This window comes from Oreochromis aureus, linkage group 1 (genome assembly GCF_013358895.1).
Source record: "Oreochromis aureus strain Israel breed Guangdong linkage group 1, ZZ_aureus, whole genome shotgun sequence".
Classification (NCBI taxonomy): Eukaryota; Metazoa; Chordata; class Actinopteri; order Cichliformes; family Cichlidae; genus Oreochromis; species Oreochromis aureus.
Window position 1 is genome coordinate 22419807 of NC_052942.1, and position 16384 is coordinate 22436190.

At 40.4% G+C, this 16384-nt stretch overlaps 2 protein-coding genes and 1 non-coding gene across 3 annotated transcripts in view; all 3 read left to right on the forward strand.

Annotated features, from left to right (window-relative positions):
* The first annotated feature begins 860 nt into the window (after positions 1–860).
* On the forward strand, positions 861–5006 carry rpl13 (ribosomal protein L13). The gene is made up of 6 exons (XM_031729053.2): positions 861–983; positions 1415–1532; positions 2375–2516; positions 3442–3615; positions 4348–4404; positions 4804–5006. Exons 2-6 carry the CDS (start codon positions 1429–1431, stop codon positions 4960–4962), a joined length of 636 nt encoding a protein of 211 aa, XP_031584913.1. The 5' UTR covers positions 861–983; positions 1415–1428; the 3' UTR covers positions 4963–5006.
* LOC116311848 lies at positions 4584–4658 on the forward strand. The gene has a single exon (XR_004198840.1). It is a non-coding gene; the product is annotated as a small nucleolar RNA MBII-202 (small nucleolar RNA).
* Positions 5007–9960: 4954 nt separating the features above from the next.
* cpne7 (copine VII) overlaps positions 9961–16384 on the forward strand; it is a 36141-nt gene continuing 29717 nt past the window's right edge. The window contains exons 1-2 of the mRNA XM_031729057.2: positions 9961–10033; positions 11180–11510. Coding sequence (XP_031584917.1) covers positions 11337–11510 — 174 coding nt within the window. The 5' untranslated portion in view covers positions 9961–10033; positions 11180–11336. The remainder of the gene's footprint in view (positions 10034–11179; positions 11511–16384) is intronic.

Below are 16384 nucleotides of genomic sequence, written 5' to 3' on the forward strand. Positions count from 1 at the left end.
TATTTCAACCAAAAAATAAAAATACTAACTGTATTAGAAAATACACTGATGTGAAAAAGCATTTTACCCCTTCCTGATCTCTCGCTCTCTTTTTTTATATTAAGATTTCAGTTCAGAAAAACCTGAAGTAGAATGTCCAGCCATCAGTTCCATAAGTCACAATTATCTCCTCATTAAAGCAATTAGCCTGTTATTAAAACAAATTGTTGTACTATTTTAAAGTTTAAATCTCTGTACAAGCGGTTGGACATGAACTAAGGTATAGCTCTGAAAGTTTCCTAGGCACAGTAGAGTACGTTTTGATTTTTAAAATATATTATATATTTTTCACTGAATTTCAATACTTGGTTATGTTCACATGTTTTTGGAAAATGATTCAATCCTAACATTTTTAACATCTCGGTTCACTCAGTTCATCCCTGCCATTAGTGATATTTTAAAAGTTATAATTACAAATATGATCGATAAAACAAAGACATTGCTGATCCGTATCTAAGATACTGCAAACAAAAAACACAACTTTTTTTTTTTTGCATATTTCACTCAAGTTTCAGATCATTAAACCAAACAAATGTAATATTAGACAAAGATAACCCAAGTGAATACAAAAGGCATACGTTAAATGATTTCATTTTCAAAGATGAAAAGTGCGACACTCAAGCTACTGAAGCCTCAAACGACCCATTTCTATCCTTGCACGGTTTGTTAAGTGTCATTTTTCACAATCTGTATAGAAATGAAACTTAATGTACACCGTGGCCTAGCATTGCTCATATAAAGACGATATAAATTATTCTTCTACACTAGATTACTTGAAGTACCGCTTATGACTGGCGTTTCCGTTTACGATTGTACGGGGGTGAATGATCCTTTACACGCTCTTTGATAACCCATCTTCTCTACCATTGGCTGGTTGTTGCATATCCCACAATCCACCGCCTTACAACTTCCTTTTTCCTTTCGGCCATTTTCCTCCCTTGTAGGTATGTGAAGTTATCCTCCAAAGATTTTCAAAAAATCCGTTTCAATCCTCGATTTTCTGTTTGTATTTGTGAGTTTGGCTCATAGTCTGTAAAAGTGCGTTTTGTCATCTTTTAAATAAGGTGATTATTGTCATGATTTTTTGCGTTAAATTGCTAAATAGCTAATGTTTTTATGGAGATGACCGGTGAAGCGATGGCTGTCAGTAGCTATGTTTAAACACTGTCCTACAAAATAAAGATGAACCTACGTGAATGCCGAAATAGCGATGACAAATGGATTATTACATGTAGTAGTTTGTAACGACATTATCGGGGCATGAAAGTAGCCGGACGCCTCGTTAATGCTTTAGCTTAGCATCTTAGCACTGTATGAAGCGGAGGTGCGCCGGCATGACGGTCCGCTCATGTGTATGTGCCACGCTGTGTTGCAGGGAAGCAGGCAGCCATGGCCCCCAGCCGGAATGGAATGATCCTGAACCCTCACTTTCACAAAGACTGGCAGAAAAGAGTGCGCACCTGGTTCAACCAGCCAGCCAGGAAGCTCCGCAGGTGAGGACGTGGACGTATGCTAATTTGAGCTAGCGTGACCGTAAATGATTAGCATTGAATTCGGTTCAAATGGTGAGAATTTTGGGCCCGTACAGGTTAACTAAACCATGCTGTGAAACCAGGATTCACCCCATGTATACATCAATATAATATTTACATTGACAGACGTTTCTTATACTCTGTAGTTACCGGGTAGTATGTGAACGTGCTTGTATCTGTCCCTCAGTCCCATGAGACATTATTATACTATTAAATAAAACAAACTCAGAAATGGTTGAAGTAACTGTACCTTGTTTGGTTTGAGCCACCACTTCAGCTGATCAAGCTGTTGGTCAAACAGGACAATCTTTACAATTTTGGCATACCTGTTTGCCTGCAGAATTATACTGAACTAAACAGATACAGCAAACTACATGTTTTTTGTTTTGCTTTTTTCTTCTTTTAATTGATATTGATATTTCACTGATTAGGTATAAACCTGAGGTTGGAGCATGGAGCTGTAAAGTCTTAGAGCTGATGTAGCTTTCTGCTGTGAATCTTAGTAGACCCTACAACTGATTGTCTTTTCTAGCAGTTAATGGTTTATGTGGTGCGTTATGTTAATGTGTTATGTTAGTCTTATTGTGTCCTGGTGTTTTACATGTGGTGTCAGCCCTAGAAGTGAATGTTATGAGTATCTTTTTTACCTTCCTATTTAGCAGTCTTTGTTTGGGTCAGTTACTTTTCAAAGGCAAACACATTTGTCCCTCAAGTACATCCTCCTTCGAGGAAGTTGTTCACTGATGTCTACAGATGTCTAAGAAGGTCTTTTGGTTGATCTAAACTTCTGACTTTTTCCTCAGGCGAAAGGCTCGTCAGGCTAAAGCCCGCCGCATTGCTCCTCGCCCTGTCGCTGGACCACTGAGGCCACAGGTTAGGTGTCCCACTATCAGGTACCATACCAAGGTTCGTTCTGGACGTGGCTTCACCCTCGAGGAACTGAAGGTACGATTGTAGTTCCCTGTAAATGTTTCATTAGAAGGTAAAGCACATCTTTAATTTCTTTAGACCTAAAACTGTTAAAGTTACATGAAACATTCAGTGCGGCATTAATTAAAATGCACACTTGCACACAAGTGCTGCAAGCAAACTGATGTTTGGCAACTGTTTTGTCTGGTGGAAGTTTATTTCTATATCAAAATGAAGCACTAGAGACTAAAAACTTCAGAAGTGATATTTAGAGTTACTGTGGATGGAAACTTGAACAAACTATCAAGTCAAAGAACTGTGGCTGTAGAAGACCTTAATGTTCTTGTTACACTTTACCTTGGCAAAAATATCAAGTTCTCCCTGTATGAGGAAAGTAAATGAGCTTTAATCAAAAACTGCTGAGAGCACGAGGGCTTCTTTTGTTTTCTCAAGTTTTAAGTGTTTTCATGCATGTGTAACCGTATAAGTCAAATCATTTATCTGCCATAAAATTTATCAAGAAGAGAGCTAAACTAAGAGTCTGATTGTTATCGGCTAAGTAATGAATATCCATGAACTTTGAGTCATAGCCAGCTGTGCTCTCATCATTGGCCATCGCTAGTAAACCTCGAGTTGTGATCTTGCTTTTGCAAGTGGCCCTGTATCCCATGTAACTATAAAATGCCTCCAGCAAGTGCGTTAACCATTGATGGTGGACGTGTTCAGGAATGTAACAACCATTTTGTTTTGCATCACAGCAGTCCAGATGATGACAAATCTCTGGACTTGCTGCATTTGCTTCAAATACGTTGAACGCATTTTCTGAATGCTGCTATTTGTTATTTAAAAAGGAAGCGATTTTATGCTGACAGCTTGACATCAGTGTTTTATCATGTACAGGGCACGTGAGCAAAATCAGAATTGTAAACGATCAAGTCCTCCTGTGCTAATGTTCCCGCAGGCGGCTGGCATCCACAAAAAGACGGCCCGCACCATTGGCATCTCAGTGGACCCTCGTCGCCGCAACAGATCCACAGAATCTCTTCAGGCCAATGTGCAGCGCCTGAAGGAGTACCGCTCCAAGCTCATCCTGTTCCCCAGGAAGGCTTCTGCCCCCAAGAAGGGAGATAGCACTGTAAGTTTTCACATGACACACAAAGATTAGACTTTGGTGTTTCTCCTTGTTATTAATTTACTTTGTTTTGTTTGTTTGGCTCATTTTCCTGAGGAAAAAAACAAGTGTTGAAGCATTCAACAAAAGCATGTGGCCAGTAGGAGTTGGCTGTATATAGAAACTGAAAAAGCACAGTTTTGGAAGCCCTCTTTGGTGTGAATGTGCCATTTCCTTATTTAAAATTACTTAAAAAATAATTTTAATGTTTTAAAAAAATGGCTAAAATAAGACTTGCACATGCCTTTAAAATAAGACACAGAAGAGATTATAGAGACTACAGCAGTCTTTTATGCGTGAAGCATAATTTGATATTTGAATACCTTTTCGCCTGCTTCCTTTAGACTCCATAGGATTTAAGGTTACCTAGGTAACCTGGGGACACGTCTACTAATTATGAAATTCCGTTAAGCTGGGAAAATGAGGCGTACTGATGAAATTCAAGGTTTCTCTATTAGATCATTATTAAAACATGCCGAATCACCCTTGCAGTCAGTATAATAATTCCAGGCTGACTGCCGGAGATGAGCTGCGCTCTCACTTTCTGTCACCTTTAAATGTGAATATATGAGTACGATTCCCATTGGGGTGATTGGAATCAAACCAGATGGTCTTAATAAGCATTTATTTGATGCCCTAGTGAAAAGTCTTGCTGTCTGTTCCCTTTAAAAATATTTAACTGTTTCTTCATTTCAGGAGGAGGAACTCAAGATGGCCACTCAGCTCGCTGGTCCAGTCATGCCCATCAGAACTGTAAGTGACAGCTCCTGCAAGATTACCCTGTATATCTGTTTATTGATGAGGATTAAGAAAGCTGAATGTAATTTGTTTTCACTGAAGTTATTGGCCAGTTTTACCTGGACCAGTATTACAGAAGTAATGACTGATAAAAGATGCATTAACAGTGATCATTTTGCATTACAGCAGTCAAATGATGACAAATCTCCGGAATCTCTGTATTTCTTTGATGAAACACTTGAACCCTTTTTCTGATGACTGCTGTTCACAAAAATAATAAATCAGCTAGAAAGCTGAACTGATTTTCACAAAATGTTAAATTCTCAAAATGCAAGCTTGAGGATTTAGAGAAACCATTATTTTGCAGTATCCGGTGTGTGTGTGTGTCTTAACTTGTGTTGTTTTTTCCTCTAGGTCCACAAGAAGGAGAAGGCCAGGGTTATCTCTGAGGATGAGAAGAACTTCAAGGCTTTTGCCAGCCTGCGTATGGCTCGCGCCAATGCTCGTCTATTCGGCATTCGTGCCAAGAGAGCCAAAGAGGCTGCTGAGCAGGACGTGGAGAAGAAGAAGTGAAAATAGTCACTATGGAACTTTGCAAAATAAAGTGTTTAAAAAGAGCAAGGTGTGAATGTCATGATTACAATCTCATTTAGATTGACAGATGGCAGTTTTCATGAGCTAATCATAGATAAGCTGGCAAGAATTTATTCCTTCGTCAAGGCGAGAGCCAAGTCGTGCGTTTCTGTCAGCAACATTACACACAAACGCCACCAGGTTGCATTTCATAAAACCTGGAGAGGCGCTTGGAGAGCACGAGTGCAGGATGAACTCGGTAGATAAATGTATTCTAATCAAATATTTAACAAATGTCAGAGCCTTGGAGGATGTCTTCACGGCAGTCCATTTCATAGATGGTATAAAATCAGTTTAAAATAGCTGTTGGGTTAAGACTGCTGTCTAATACGTGACAATATGCTGGATCAGAATATATTACAAGTTTTTGCATTATAATGAGAGCAAAAAGAAACCCAATGAAAACTTTCTTTGGCACTAAGCTTCAGACATCTATGGAAATGAGTTAATCAAAAACATGATTGCACAAATTAAAAATCAATAGGAAGTCTGTTGATGGGGTCTTAATCCAGCAGGTGTTTTGGATCACCGTAAAATACGTGGATACTAAAAACAACCCACATGGCTTTTAATTCACATCTGTGACTTGTGTCAAAATTCAGTTATTTTACTTTTTTGTATTACATTTGTGAGTCCTGGTCAGCTGCAGAGTAGATTGGTGGGGTTAAAAGTTGAGAGACCAGCCCCCAGCACAACACTGGGACACATCTGTCTGTAGTGCAGCAGCTGTGAACTTGCTCTAAATTTGGTTCAGCGTGTACAACAGTAGGGGGCACTGTAGGCACAACATATCACTGATGCAGACGTCAAATAAATGGAGTAGTTCTAAATTAATATTTTGTTTTGTAGTGTGTCAGACTTGAAAATGTAATACTCTTAATCAGTGTATCAGTAACTCAGGAGTGGGAAATACTCCAGTCAAATCCTGCAGTATTTTCTTAATGTGGCCCCAAAACAAAACTCAAGTACGGTGTGCATTTTAGGAGACCTGACGATGTCCTAAAATGTACACCGTACTCAAGTTTAAAGCAGGGTTTAAGCCAGGAAGATCCTCTGAAAAAACTGATTACTAAAATATTGAAAGACCTGTATATTTTTTACAGCATGGTAATGCAAAGGTGAGTGGATATCAACAAAAGCCCGGAAAGAAGGTCAGGAGAGGTGGACGATAATAAAAAAGAAAGAAAGAAAGAAAGTTGGAAAGTTTTACATTGAGCCCCTGCAGGAAAACAAAGCTGAATGTTAAATTCTCGACTTTTGTCTGGCAGGCATGAACCAAGACTTATATAAAGCCCTGCTATTACAGCCGAGGCTCTGCACATTTTGCATTTTGTGTTCTGTGGGTGTTCTGATAAAGTGAAATGAATAAATATACAAAACAACACCAGAGCAGAACAAAACGAAATCTCGCTGATGGAGTGAGATTTCCTGCCTCTAATGCATTACTCACTACACTGTGAGGAAAGTGTCAAAGATTCTGTATGCTCAGCATGTCAACGTACACAAGCTGGAAAAAAAAAAAAAAAAAAAAAAAAGATGTGGGGGACTCCGTGCCCTTGAGTCTCCTTAGAGCGTCTCTGTGGTCCCGCGGTCTGAACGTCCATAAATAATTCAGCTGATGAAGGTGAGTGGACAATCAGGTTGGTTGGACAGGGGTGATTGATACGGCTGATAGGAGCTCAAATGGATGGTCCTGTTATTCGTATGATAGGGTGTTGCAAAATAACCGATACACAGAGAAAAAAAAAAGACTTTAGAAATATTGCTACCTCAACTAAATGGCTTATCTGCCATTTATGTGCAGTCATTTAATCAGGATAGACACATTCAACTATCACCGTGTCTCATTAATGGCCACTGGGATGAATTTCCTGTTTTGCAATATTGCTTTAAATGCTTAACAAAATATAGATATTCCTATTGATTTCTGCCGGGAAGCTCATTTTCTGCATTTCACCCATCCCGTGGATTAGGACAGAGGGCCCAGCCACCGGGCAGGAGAAGATTGTTAAGTCAATGTACCCCACATCATAAAAAAGCCGCCCAGGGATGAGCGATTTTGTTTTTAGTTGATGGACAGAAATTCTTTTAACAACTTTAACAATCCCTTTAACTCCTTTATTGAGCAAGAAATCACAGACTCACTACCTCAGATACACTTTTAAAGAATAAATCTATATCTCTGTCTCACCTTAATCTATAACTGTAGTGTGGAGAGCTGAATGAGCTGAATGTCTTCTTCTTTTTTGCTGCTCAACAAAACATCTCACATTGACTGTTTGACGTCCAATTGCAGTCAGTGAGGCTGGGCATCCGGCAGTGTGAGCTTCTCTATGGTGTACCCTTTGTAAAAGGGGAACTGCAACCTTTTTGACCACAGTGTTAAAACGAGTCAAACATGACGCCTGGAGATAGCAGCTTCCATCACCGGTAAGAAAACTTTAGAATCAATAATGTCTTTGAAACCCTCTAAAAACCTTCCTGTGGACAGAAATAACTCCACTCAGTGGAGCCGCTGGTGGAAAATTTTACACAAATGCACTGAGGGAGCTTGACTAGACTAAAAAAAAAAAAAAAAAAAAAAAAAAAAATCTGAGTGCACCAGACCATGTGTAGAGATCCTCCTATTTGGGTTATTGTACATGCAATGTGGTCAGCAGCACCAAGGCAAGCACTGAATGTGACTGGGGAGAAGCAGCAGGGGGACTCGGAATAGATAATCCATGTGTAAACGCAGGGAACGTCCTGTGAGGTGCTCAACCGACACAGCAGCAGCAGCAGCAGCAGCAGCAGCAGATGGTCGTTGTTTGGAGCTGTGGCGTAACAGGGCTCAGGTGTGTGCCCCAAAGCAGACGCTTAATACCACCTCTGAATACCCATGGAAGAAGAGGCAGTGAGGGTGAAAACTCCAGGAGAGATCTGCCTCTGTCGGAAAGCAGCCAGTGTGTGCGCGTTAAACACTGGCTGCTGATCCAGGCTTCTTTTGTCTGAAGAGCTTCACACGTAAAATCAACCTGAAAGCAATGCGTGTGTATTTTTATTTATTTACTTTTGAATGAGTAACATGGTGATCATCTCAGCAGAGTAGTTAATTAGAAGCAGGGAGCCAAATGTTTTACATCTCATGCTGCTGGAATGATTTTATTGACCTGCCCATCTGCTTTGAAAGCCTCTCAAAGCCTCATATCCTCTTGATATAAAGACCAGATTTTAATGCGGCGTAAGTCAAATGAAAGCAAAGAATGTTCCACGTATCCGAAGGACATTTTAGCACCGTGAGGTTTAAAAAGCTTCTGGAATAAAATGTTAAAATGTGAAGCCTACACTTTGCTTTTGTCATTCACTTTGCCACAATAACTAACAGCCAGCTGCACAAGTTGCTTTCAGACAGCTCGAACTAAGCTCTTACTTTGAGTTTTACATTTTCTCTGTTTTCTTCAACTGCTTTGTCTCTCACGGCCTTCGGTGCTGTTTTGCAGAAACTCGAGAGCTGATGTTTTTTGTCAGCGCCATGTATGAATGTTATGCAATATCTGGAAATACATTCAGGAAAATAATACATTTGTGGGTGGACTGTGAAAAGGTCCAAGCATAGACGCAGTGTAGAAACAATACATTATATAACATACACAGCTGTCAAGTGATTGAAAAACCACTCTGTGAATCAATTCATTGTCATTTTTACTGAAGGCAACTTTACACTTGACGTGGAGCATTTGTGCGTGCGTGCATGCGCGCATGTGTGTATTTAGCAAAGGTAGAAGAGTCACCTGCCTTTAGCTGTCTGCAGCTTCCACACGGAGATGTGATTGCGATGTGCTGTTGCTGGATGAGCAGTTCTTTTGAACTTCCTCTTGCAGTTTTATGTATGTCTGTGTAAAAGCTGACAATACTACTAAAAGGATGAATCTCAGTGCAGAATGAGTGGTTTCTGTTGAAAGACGGTTCCGTAAATGGCCAAGACGCAGAGGAGGATGGTGAAAGGGGGCACTATTGTGTTCACTGTTGACTCCAAAATTTTCATTTCATGTACTCTTCCTTGCTGCAGCCCATCAGTTCATGCTCTGTCTGAAACATGCTTAAGGCCACCTTCGCTTTCGGTCAGCCCCTGTCCGAACAGAAAAGCAAGAGGATTGGGCTTCTGTTCTGAAAGCCAGATCTGTGTGCCTGAGATGGCCACTTTAAGAATGTCTACCCTCAATAACATCACAGAGCATCAAAGAGTAGAAAGAAAAAAAAAACGGTAATGTGCCTGAAGCCTGAGCTTCAGCTCACAGAGGTTACTTGCACATATGCTAACCACAATATTTTTACCACTGCAGTATAGAAATTAAAGAAAAAACACAAATGCTGCTTGCCGTTCAGCTTACATTAAGAAGCGTCTTTTTCCTCTCTCTTTTGCACATAATTCAGTGCATCCTGCTCTTTCTATCCTCATAATCTTCAGTAAGCAACTTATTTCTGAGCGGGGAGGCTGCTGTAATAACTAGTTGAACATTTGGTCATAAACAGTAGTATTGTGTTGGAAAACAATCTGAATGGCATATCTGTCTAAATCCTGGTCCAAGATCCACAGAGGCTGCAGAGAATTAGCAGATAGAAATGAGCGACACCTTATGGAGGCGGGTTAAACATGAAAATGATGCTATGTCTGTGTTTATAGACAGGAATTTAACCAAATCACTCAAGATCTACGCGCGCTGTTCGCCTTCACCTCAGGTTTTGTGCTTCGTATGAGCTTCCAGATCCCAGCATTTTCCCACAGCCTCTTTTCCCTACCTCTTTCTTTTACGGACTCGATTTCTAATTGAACTCAAAATAATCGAGTCCCAGCGAAAAGCCCATCCCTTACATCAGCAGCTGGACTCTCTCCACTCCCCATCCCTACAAGCCGAGCCTACTCCCTCCTCACCAGTCTAAGCCAATGAGTTTCGGCGGAGAAAACAAAAATCAAGCAGTGTGTTATGGGAGCGGATTAAACAAGTGTGCTCAAGAAGAGAAACAGCTTCAGGTAGGAAGTGAGTCTCCCGCTGAACCCGACTGTAAGCGCAGTTTATCGGTTTGGGTGAAGTGCCGCTGAGTTTTTGATCAGCTGCAAATAGTCTCGGAAGTGAGTCAGATGAGCCAGCGGTAAATGAGGCTGTGAAAGTAGACTGTTCGCCTTATGCTTTAACTCTTATTTAACTGTTGCTGTTATTTTGCCCCCCTGAGCCTTGACCGGTGTCGGATTTTGACGCTTATAGATGAGCGGTGGAGTTTATTCACCGGGATAAAGTGTGAACTAGCCGTTTAGGCGCGTTTAGGCAGCCTTCCGCCTTACGTGTAAATTTCACCGGTGGATTGAGTAGAAGTTTGATTCATAACACGCGCTCGATCGTATCTGGGAGCCTTTGATCCTGGCTCTGTTTTGAGCTTTCTGGAGTTCAGTTGCAGATTGATGCTTTGAGATAACATGTGGTTTCACAACTGGCTGAGATAGACGCGTACGGGCGCTGTCCTCGGTGCTGAAAGCCAAGCGCCCAGTGCGCTGCACTTCTTCGTTTGAATCATAAGGATGTCACATTTACAGTGATATTAGAGGAAATTACAGCCCCACCTTTAAAGCATTTAGGGGGGTTATTAGTTGTGCGACACCGCCGTGCTCAAAGACACTTAAGCAGGGCGTATGCTGCCCACATTAAACACATCAAAGTCCTTTCTTTGACTACTACCTGCTAAACCCATTGCCTTTTTGGATCCATGATTCTTTCCATCTACTTTCACTTGTTTTCTTGTTGTTTATTAGGAGGAAATGCACTTTAAATCCTTTAAATGCATCAGCCATCTCATATTCAGTTCTTGAAACAGGATAAAATAGTGAAAATACAGGGAAATCTTGATACAGGTGGGCTCTCTCCCACTTTAAAGATTGTAATAAAGCTCGTTAGAATAAGAGGCGGCACTCAGTTTGACCATCTTAAACGAATTTTTGCAGGAATTTTAACTAGACTCCTAAAGGCACAACCCTGCCACCTTCATGCCCTGTCTGTCGCCGTTACCAAGGTGAGATGATAACCCTCAGGAGGGGGGACAGCTCTGACAGGCAGCAATAACAGCTTGAGTTTGCTTTGGTCCCCTGAGACTCAGCAAGAATCTCTGTTTTTCTTTTTTGTGACAGCTGTACCAAGTCAAAAGGGCCCGTCTCCTGTGAGAGTGCCACGTCTTTACCGAGATCCCTCAACCTATCACTGGATTTTTCCATCCCTCAGAGCTACACCACAGCCTCACCTCGCACTGCTTCGCTGGTTGGCAGATCTCTCTTGCCCTGAGCCAGGATGAATGATGTTCTGGAGGCCACCTCCCCTGCAACCAGCCTCAGCGGTCCAGCTACCTGTGTCACCAAAGTCGAGCTGCGTGTGTCTTGCAAAGCTCTGCTGGACCGAGACACTCTGAATAAATCTGACCCCTGCGTCATACTCATGGTACAGAACGATGGACAGTGGATAGAGGTGAGACCTCATTTTATTCTTCAGTACTGGCACATGTACAGGTGAGCCTCTGGGAGGGGAAAGTGTGACTAATATCTCCTCACTTAGCAGTCCACCTTCATTTATTAATCTCCCTGCCTGAGTCATTACCTGCATTATTTCAAGAATTGAAGCCTTGACTCACACATCAAGAGAGCTGAAATATTCAAATGCAGGCTCTTGAGGTGATTTAAATAACATGTTTTCTTAATGTTATTAATGTTAATTGCACAGGGAAATACAGAGGAGACTTGCTCTCTTCCCTCCTTGTATCACAAACCTAAGATTAAAGATTGGTCATGTGTGAAATGTTGTAGATTGGGAGTGATATTGCTCTCTCTGTCTCTCTCCAGTCGTCACAAAATCTGTGTAGTCATACAAGATCGACCAGGGAGATAAATCTGTTAATGGTTTGGTGAACTTGCAGCTGTTTTATTTTTTTCCCTTTCTTTTTATTTATTTATTTATTTTTTCTTTGCTCTTTTGGAAAAGAGCATGGCTTACACAACAGATGCCTGATTCAGAATTGAAAATGTCAAATGGAGTATACATTTGCAGTCATCACTGTCTGTCTCTACAATTAAAACAACTCACACACAAATTGTGTTCTCTGCCCTGTAGGATTCACATTATGTGCAGTATAATTCACTTGTCTACATGGGTAAACAGTGGGTTGGTAATTTGCAGCATGATGAGATGTGTTCCAGCTGAAAATGTTTACTTTCTTGCTTTGGTCCCAAGCTGATCTGAAGCGTAGGCAGCGGCTCTCTCATTTCCCTGTTAATTAAGTCATTTAGTTCATGAGGGAGAGCCAAAAGGCAGGTCTCCGTTAAGTAGAGGATGTGTTAATGTGTGGCAGAGGATATCTAATTATATAGATTTTTTTTTCCCCTGCAACCCTTCATCTAGCAAAAGGCTCTGTTTTCAGGGAAATGGGAGATGATTAACCCTGACAGATTCCGGCCACATGGGAGTCATTGTTGTTGTTGAGGTGCGCACATTAATGTTTGGGCTATATGAACGTGGAAACCTCGAGATGCTATTTTCAGGTGGGGATGATAAAAACTTGCTTTGAAGTTGTCTTGGATTTAATTTGATGGGAGGGTGTTACATGAGATGACTGACCTGGGTTCAATGTGGCATGAATTTATGAGTGGCTATTTTTAGCTGCACTAACTGAAGCATATGCTTGAAAAAAAATCAGATAATAGCGCCATCACTACAGCTCGCTCTATCTATCTATCTATCTATCTATCTATCTATCTATCTATCTATCTATCTATCTATCTATCTATCTATCTATCTATCTATCTATCTATCTATCTATCTATCTATCTATCTATCTATCTATCCATCCACCCGAGTCTTGACAATCATAACAGTATTCACCAGTTGTCCAATGCTCTGCTGTCAAATCCCTCAGTTCTGGGCGGCACCATCCCGTCTGCAAATTGTTTACTTACGTCAACAACTGAGTAAGAAGCAGAGCCCACTCATATCGCCACCATATCACGCTCTTCCTGCCGTCTAAGCTCATGCTGCGTGGCCCCAGTGGCTTGTTAAACTGCACATATTTCCATGATTACCTTTTTTCACCACCTGCTCACGGGGCAAATTAGGAGGCAGGTTGAAGATCACATGACATGTGCTGCTTTCGCAGATTTGTCCTCTTCTTACGTAAACTGGACCCTGCACGCTTCTCTGAAAACGAGTTATTCCCAAAACCCGATCTCTAATTTAGGCTGCATGTATTTGTTATGACAAAGCAGCCTAAATAATGCACTGATTGTAAAAATGAATTTCCCATGTCAGGAATCTCTTTATAGTTTCTGGCCCCACACCAAAAGCAAACAGGCGTCACACACAGACTAGCACAAACTACCCTATGTAGCTCTGATTAGCCTTTATCAACAAACAGACTCATCAGACTCATCCCAAATCTGTCCGTCCAGATGGCACAAAGAGAGAAAGAATAGGCAAGAAAGGCCAGTAAAGAATAAATAGGAGTAAATGTGACAAAGGAGGCCAAGTCTGACCTGGTAATTCTTTTTTTCTTTGCATTGTTTGCTTTGAAACAATAAAGCAACACCTGCTTTTTATCATTGCCGTTAGCCAGACAGCTATTCTGGTTATTAATCTAGAAGTCTGACATATGTTTAGAAACAAGTACATCCTTTTTTTCCCTGAACTACTAACCTGGAGCTGAATTACAAAAATAGAGGAAAATAAGATAAAAACTGACAATTGATCAGTTACATTATATTTGTGCAAAACGTAAGTAAATAAAATGGAAATGGTTGGCCTCATGTAATCCTCCGAAGCAGTGTCTACAGATTAAACCTCCACTCCTCAAAAATAACACAAAAAGTTTACATATTAATGTACATAAATAAAGCAGAGCCGATTATTCACACTGAAAATGTGAGTGCAGGTCAAACTCCAATGATTAGAGTGTACACAAGACAGGGAGTAACAGATGGAATGTGACTTATTCAACCCTTTAAAGCTTGAAACATGAAATAATGGCCAGAATTGTCTTGAAAATGGATTTTTTAAATTAAATCTTCAGACAATTAAAACAAAAATTTGCCTAGATGAGTTTTAATTTGTATTATATTTGCTACATCCAGCATTTAAAAAAAATTACTGCTTAAAATTAACAATTAAAATTAAAAATAAATTTAGAATACATTTAAAACATTGTGGAAACTCATATATCAAATATGATACACTGGGCGCTAACGGGTTATACAGTGACTCTGGTGTTTACATGCAAATGAAATGTGAAATGTCATCATGCAAAATCCAGCCTAAGAGAAGAACTTAAATGTTATCACAAGATCGACATCACTTGCAAGTGTTTGTGTTAAAACTTCCTGCATTTACAGTGAGATCTGACCTGCCCAGGAGGCACGGCAGGGAAAAACAAAACAAATAAACATGCAATAAACACTTTGCTGTCCAAAAAGTACATTAGAGCAAAGCTGCAGTTTGCGAGAGAACAAAAAGGGCAAACACCGGGCTTTGTGAAACAATATGCTCTAGACAGACATGTTTGGCAAAGACCAAAAACAGCTTTTCAGAAAAAGAACATCATACCAACTATGGCCGAAGTGTTATATCGTGGGGCTGCCCCGGTGCCTTAGGGAATAGGCAGCTTACAGTTATTGATTCAAGTAAAAATCCTGCATCATACCAAAAAGTGCTTGAAGATAACATGAGACCAAAAGCTGAAGTTGAACCAGAAGTGGACCTTTCAGCAGGATAATGATCCTAGACGCACTAACAAATCAATAAAGGAACATCTCAGAAAGAAGGAATGGAGAAAGCTCAAGCAAGAAAACATCTTGCAGCTGAAGGAATTTTTGTGTCGAACATTGAAAATCTCTGATCTCAGACACTGATTCACAATTCTGCAAAATACCCTAAGAGGTTATTTCTGCCAAAAGGGGCAATTATAGCTTCACTGTCCTACTTTCTTTCTTTCTTTCTTTCTTTCTTTCTTTCTTTCTTTCTTTCTTTCTTTCTTTCTTTCTTTCTTTGGCAGAAGAATAGCACGCTCGTTGATGTTGAGGTTGAATACTACCTTTATCTCTAGGCACAATTGAACATTTTATGTGTCCAAATATCAAAAAAGCCTACAATTTTCATTAGATGCACTTATTTGTTGACATAAAAAAGCACAAAACCCCCAGAAAAACCCCATCAGGACTATCGGGACTCCAGTTGAATTATTCGTGCATGGGTGTTTTGGGCCCATGCCCTTCTTTATCATGTAAAGTGGCACCAATAAAGATGCTTCCAAGTAGGTGGGAGGCTTTATGTGGTTTGGGTCTCCTTGGAGGGAGGGCTCAGCTCAAGTTATTCTGAGTCATCCTTATTGTCCTATAATGAAACATTTCTATTCACAAATATGAGTGGGTTTCTTCCAGGTTGGTAACAACTCTCTTCACTGCGTGCGAGGATTCACTGAAAAGGATGACGAGGAAGTTTTATAACTTTCACAATATTATATTCAATATCGTCAGTGTCCGTTCAAATGTCTGAGAAATGCCACCAAGAATGACCTTAAATATTGATGTATGAGTTTATTTGTGAAAGGCGGGATCTGAAGCTTTGCAAGAGAAAGCAAATTCTTTCCCTCAGTGCTGTTTTTTTAATGATTTCCCATAATGTTCCCCCTTGAAGAAAGTGTCACGGCTTATGCACACCTTGTCACGATGAAGACAGTCCATCATTCACCGTGGCAAAGATTATGCTTTAATATAGCATGCAAGAGGAAAGCTTCAGATCCAATTATGTTGACAGCATCGTTATTCTTTGGCATATTATTTATAAAAACCCTAAGTGGCTTCAAAAGGAAGAAAATTACCATTTTAAATGTAAAGTATAATTATTATATTTTTCCACAGATCTTGGAAGACTGGCATCACTCTAAAAATCACAAAATGAAGGAATACCTTTCAAAAGACCCAGAAAATCGATTACAAGAAGCTGTTGGCTTGTGATCTGAGATATTTGCTTGATGTTTGTGCTTTGATTTGTAGATTAGATGTATAAAATTTTGTGCGTGATGCAGGAATCACGCTTCTTATTCCAGTTCAGCCCTTCAGCTTATAGACTCTCCCAAAGCGAGAGATGAGAAATGGGAAAACACTGTCAACCGTTTGTAAAGTAATCAAAAGCAAAGTGTGGACCTGGCCCACTGACAATGAAGAAATGACTTTGGACTGTGTCGCAGATGAATGCTATTGAAGCCGTTACGTTTGGATGAGCACTTAAACCTTCCTCAGTCCTTCATTTGCTGCTGATAGATCACTTCCATATGATGCATCTTGGTGGGTCTTTTCCCTTCT